Source organism: Pan troglodytes, chromosome 3 (assembly GCF_028858775.2).
Source record: "Pan troglodytes isolate AG18354 chromosome 3, NHGRI_mPanTro3-v2.0_pri, whole genome shotgun sequence".
Taxonomy (NCBI): Eukaryota; Metazoa; Chordata; class Mammalia; order Primates; family Hominidae; genus Pan; species Pan troglodytes.
Genome location: NC_072401.2, coordinates 50,224,299 through 50,230,298, shown reverse-complemented (window position 1 = coordinate 50,230,298; position 6,000 = coordinate 50,224,299). Strand labels below are relative to the sequence as shown.

General features: G+C 34.7%; 1 protein-coding gene across 2 annotated transcripts in view; it reads right to left on the bottom strand.

Moving 5' to 3' along the window:
• Positions 1–1,470: 1,470 nt before the first annotated feature.
• ANTXR2 (ANTXR cell adhesion molecule 2) overlaps positions 1,471–6,000 on the bottom strand; it is a 159,937-nt gene continuing 155,407 nt past the window's right edge. The window contains exons 17-18 of one of the 2 annotated variants that reach the window (XM_009447677.4): positions 3,306–3,368; positions 1,471–2,072 (exon numbers count right to left, since the gene is read on the bottom strand). In XM_009447677.4, the coding sequence (XP_009445952.2) occupies positions 3,330–3,368 (39 nt within the window). In that variant the 3' untranslated portion in view covers positions 1,471–2,072; positions 3,306–3,329. Of the gene's footprint in view, positions 3,369–6,000 lie in introns of both variants that reach the window. The other variant, XM_001145172.6, reaches the window with a different exon arrangement.

Sequence of the window (6,000 nt, the reverse complement as noted above, 5' to 3'; positions counted from 1 at the left end):
ATTTGTTTCAACTTTAAACTAAACAAATGTATCTGCCTCTGAGCAGTAAACAATGGTTAGTGATATTTAGACAATAAAGTTAACTTCACAGAAACACCCAAATCTTGTATCTAGTAAGGATTTATTATAACAAATATTGAATAATTTATTATTTAAATGGTTAGAATAAAGTTCAAGGGAAATATAAGCAAACTACTTCTTTCTCTAACAATCTGAAATACATGGGGGTTTAAACCTTCTATATTTTTGTCAAAATAGTAATTAACCATAGATGACAGATGCTGCTCCCTAGTCAATGGAGGGTCTCAAATTTTACTCTGCATCTCATTGGGAAGGAAATATAAATTTTTAAAATAGAATTAACTTAGGGAAAGGCATCAGTGCTGCAACTCTTAGCACCAAATGTTTTTTCTTGGAGCACCAAATGCTCTAAGGAAAACATTCCAAGTATCAAAGTTTTCAGATAGATAAATATTTATGGATCAAATCCATAAAGAACAGACATTGTTATGAAATATATATAGATGCCTTCAAAACTTTCTTTCTAGGCAGAGTAGACACATAAGTTAGGAGTCATTTCCCACTTAATTGTTTTTGCAACCTTATGCAACACGAATGGATTATGTGCAAGACTTATTCATTTTTACACAGAAAGTAGATCTTGACTGACATGGTGTCCAGAAAATCAAACAGAAGCTATTTCTCTATATAAAATATAAAGTGCCATTAAATTTATAGAAATGGTTTCATTTTAATCTTTTTTTGGTGGAAAAGTATAGGGATTTTTGATCTGGTCTTTTGGTAAGAAAATAACACTCTTCAAAACAAATTCTTTTCAACTGCTAGTTAGTATAATTGGAGAAAAGCATAAAACAGATCTGGTTCATATCTTTAAGGGCAATGAAATTCCATCAGTCTTTGAACTTTATTAATGATATTTTTTTCAGTCTACATATAGACCACTGCCACTTCCTCTTCATTAAGAGCTCTTCATAGTAGCTGTATAACAATCCACAGAAAGTTATTTTTCCATTTAAAGGCAGAGGTTAATTTTCATTGTTCATGCAGCAAAATGTAAGTATGCTACATAATTCTAGAGAAATTTGAAGTAGTTACCAAAGAAACATAGCCTTAGCTTCTGTAGTATTCTCAATGATATTAAAATAGCAATAATTGGTGTGCACTCATCAGAAAGGAAGGGCCCATTTAAGGAAGCCACATTAGGTCTTGTTCCAGATGCAAATGCAGAACAAAGGGATATAATAACTCATTGCAGAAAGGGTTGGGTATACTATATCAGGCTTCCAAGTTACACTTGCATATGCAACTACTGCCAATAGTATCATCTGTGAACATGAGGGACATTTTGGAACTGAATAGAATTCCATCCCTGAAACTAAGCATAACAACTGCATATTCAACCCAAGAAGGCATTAGCTTTATGTGGGCTTAAAGAAATGGTAGCACAGGCATAGGTAAAATTTTTATTTATGAATGTGTGGACACATGACTTTGGATCCAGCCAGCCAGTGACATAAATAAACTTGAGCAAAAGTTTCAAGCTAGAGGATATATATGTATAGAAAATTACATATTTGTGTGTGTGTGTAAGGCCTCTTGGAACAGTGCCACAAACCTGGACACCAACCAACAGAATACTCCCGTCCTTTGAAATTTCCATTAAGAGCACAATGGGGGTAATTATACCAGGATGCTCCAATCGCTCTTTCCATCTTGTGCACTCACATGCCCGCCAAACATGAAATGTTCGCCTTCTCCCTTCCAATGTGATGGTTGTTGAACTTATTTTTAGTGTCATTTGATAAGCCTTTGTGCTCGCAGAGAGACATCCCACTGACCCAGCCACTGGTCATTGTCTATACCAGTTCACATCAAAGCAGGCGCACTTTGTCAGGTTTCCACTCGAATATCCATTTCGCATCTGAAGTACAGTATCGAAAGTGACTAGATCATTTGAGCTTTTTTCTTCAGCTGCTGCCTTCCTCCCCCACGGTGTTTCTGCTCACGCTAACATAATTTGGCATCATCGACGTGACACGATGGTGGTTTTTCTAAAAAATTATAATACATACATCGTCAATGTTTTGTGATGGCGACCCTCCTGAAGATTTAATTTGTAAATTGAAGAAAGGTGGTCTTTTTCCTCTACTGAATCATAACCAAGGTAGAGTGCCCCTCAAAATCCAAGTAATGCACATACAGTAATAGGTCATTCAATGTCAAAAGGCATAAAAAAGATGAGCAAAATCTTCACAGGCTGCTGCTTGCTGTTGCTTTTAATTATATTAATTAAACTTTGAAATTTTAATGCAAAGAGAGTTGCTGGCTTGTGACGCTGAAGAGCCCTTGGAGACTTGAAGAAAGAAAAAACCCTGAGCGGAAGCTTTGTGGTTACTGCTTCCTTTAAATTAAAAGCAAAACAAACTTCTAGGTATGTTTATGGATATTAATGCTTTATGCACTACTAAATCCTAAACACAGGAAAAGGGGGAATCTACTAGTCACAGGGACAAGTTCGCAAAGCATGAGTCCCTTGCATTACACTCAAGATCTCTGGCTAGAGGCCTTCTGTGGAATAACGCTCTATTAATTTTCTTGTCCCGAGTGCATAATGAAAGAAAGGTGTCTTCGAAAACTAAAGGGCAAAATCTTGCTTGCTACCAATACCTTGAGGCATCTTGTCTACATTTTGTCATGCGTGTGCACTTTTCAGTGTTAGAATGACAAGATTTTCCAGTCAGAAACTTCCCATAAGGCACACTGTGATAGGGCACTTGGAAGGATTCTGTGATCTGACATAGCTATAAGGCAATGGACTTCTTTATTTGCTTAGCCTGGTGGGAAATTTCATACTCTGCCTATGGATAAAGATCTTGCCACATAAAAACACAAGTGCCATGTTTCCATGTAAAAAACTCCTGTCTCCCATCATGGCTAGTTGTTTTGCGGTCCTTGTTTTGGTATCATCTTCGTGTTGTTGCTGTTGTTGCTTTTTCCTCTTCTACACATTCAAACAAACTTTCTTGTACAAACCATAGTCTGCAGGTCAATGTTCCTCTTTATTTTCAATGTCATAAATCATGAGTTACCACTGAGTTTCATCACCTCCCATGTAGATGGCAGAACAAGTGTTTAGAAATGTTTGGTGCAAGCACAGCAGAAGGCAGAGAAAACATTTCCTGACTGAGAGGAATTAAGCTGCTCTTCCAAAAGCTTCTGAAATGCACTTGATTTTTTTCATTTGGTTGAAAATCAAGCTATGTGAAAATGTGCCATCTTCGTACCTTCTTGGTCTTCCTGCTTCCCTTTTACTGAGATGGAACTCGGGAGAAGTTTATGCACCGGCCCTGAAGAAAGAAATAAATCCATATTGAAATATTGAAGCCATTATTTAAAAAAGCATGAGAACATCTAGTTTTCCTACCATGATAATAAATGATTACCCAAGGAAAGTACCATGTTAACATGAGACATGAAGTCATAATTTTTTTTTCTTGGGTTAAAGCATGATGGTTCATTCAGATCTTTTCCACAGTAAGTTCACCTATGAGATGGTATGGTATAATTAATATGGAAAAACAATTATGGAAATAGAATTTGTTACTATTATCTAAAATACAGCATTACTATCACGGCCATAAAAATATCAAAGCCACAACCCAATATACTTCTTTGTGTAATGAATTAAAATGCAAATATTTTCTTATGCAAGCTGGTGCTCCTAAAATGCATACATGAGGATCACATTTAGTAAGCAGTAAGAGACTGAGGATGAGGAATCCCAAAAAAGGTATTGTCATCTCTTTGTAATTCCCTTTTATGAAGGATTTTTGCAAAATCATGTCCATTGTTACTGACCATTTCTCACCACTGCACACCACCATGATGTGTTCATTTCAAATGGTGACTATTTGCACTTACACATTTCTAAAGAGGATTTGCCATTCTAATTTCTTAACACTTCTGTGAAGGTTGTGTGGACACACTGTTCCATGTGTATTGTAAATAATCCAAGAAATATTTGAAAACAAAGTTTCCAATTAGTGATAAAAGATACTTTCCTTTTCTCTCTTTGGTATGATACTACTGATCCACTGTACCACCTAAATCATTCCCAGATTCCTCAACCAGCCAAAAGCTAGCATAGTGCTTTCTAAGTTAGGGTCAGGATTATCACCCTATTGACATTTCTGTATTTCTTACAATAGTTGCTCTCAAAGTGTTTTAGATTTTAGAGTGTCTCTTTATTTCCCTCTAAATGTAAGTTTGTTTTTAATATCCAAAGCATGATAAAATTCAAAAGCAACAACACATTGTTGAAGAAGAATGGTTGGAATATAAAAGCAGAATTTTTTTCCATTTTTTCCAAAAATGACTGCTCAATAAATTTGAAAATTTCAGAAATTAGTGAAGAAACAGAAAAGCATAAAAACAAAACAGAGCTAGGAGTTTCCATTAGTTTTTGCTAAAAGGCAAACATTCATCAAATTATCTGTCTTTTAAATACTTTTGGAAGCAACATTATTACTACAATTGCCAATTTTTATTACTTACTTTGTGTTAATGTCTACAAATCATATCAGTGCAAAAGGAAGTAGGAAAAAAGCAGATAGAAGATCAGATTAAAATGAGGTCAAAATTCCTTACTGATACAGGTCATAGGTCATGTACTCAGACTGTATTTTTGTGTTACCTAGAACTTTCAAACAAGATTTTCAGAGTGCATATTAAGTGAAGAGCTGCTCTTCTCTAGATTAGCTAAGGGAGCTATGTGTGTTGCCAAAACACAATAAAACAATAAAAGTGATATTTTTCACAACACGTTATGTTTCATGGTTAGAAATACTTTTTCAAGAGGGACAGGTAGGAAAATGACATCATACATAAATAATTGAAGCAAAAAAAGTAGTGCTTCTAAAACACAGTAGTATATATATTCAATGAGAAATAGATTTGAACTATGCAAATTCAACAGTGATCAACATTTAAAATATTATCTTCTGGCAATTTTCCAGAATTGAACAAATATATGAGGAATGATATTATGACAGCAAAGATATAAATTAATGACATCTTTTTCTTGTGTATTTGTAGACCAAAAAGTAATAGTTTTCTCTTTTCTGTACAAGTTTGAAAATAATTGATTATGAACCTCTATTTTCACTTGTGTTTTATCACTTATTAAATGGATATAGATATAATGATTCTTCTGTGACCACTTCCATTCTATATACCATATTAACTTCAGTGTGTGATGACTAGTAATGGTTAGTAGAGTGTTAACTTTAAGCAACTGGATAGTTTAACAAGTGAGATTCACAATCTACTCAAATTATCAAATTCACTTCAATACTTAAATTATTCCAGACCTAAATTATTTATTTCATTTGATGTGGTTTAATTAAAGATATGGAAACTTGAAGGAAGAAAACTCTGTTGATTTTGACTCTGAGGTCCTTATTACAACTCTTCCAAAGCTTGGTATTAAGTATCAATTATCAGCTGCCAAATGTCTCTAGATATAAGCACCAAAAAAAAATAATAATAATAAAGAAAAACCTATTAAATGCAATATACACCTATATGTTTTAACACACACCCGTTAACAAAAACAAACAAATGCTCTTCTCCCCTTCTAATCATGGACTCAGTGCTTTTTACTTTTGTCAACAGCTGATAATGTCTGGGTGTAATTTTATTTTTCAAAAATTTAAAAGGAGGTGACTTTGGGAAATCTGTTCAAGAGTCACTGTTAAGCATTTCCCAGTTTTCCCAGTTGTGGGGCTCCTTCTCCCAAAGATCCCACTGCATCTCCACTATAGCCACACTACATCGTGCCATAATAGTGTGCTCAAATATCTAAAAGGAAAGATAACAGTGGTTAAATCTGAGCACTCTAAAGATGGAGTATGTCTTCTAGCCTCTGCCACTTCTTAACTGTGTGACCATGGGCGACTTACTTAACTACTGTGTACCTCA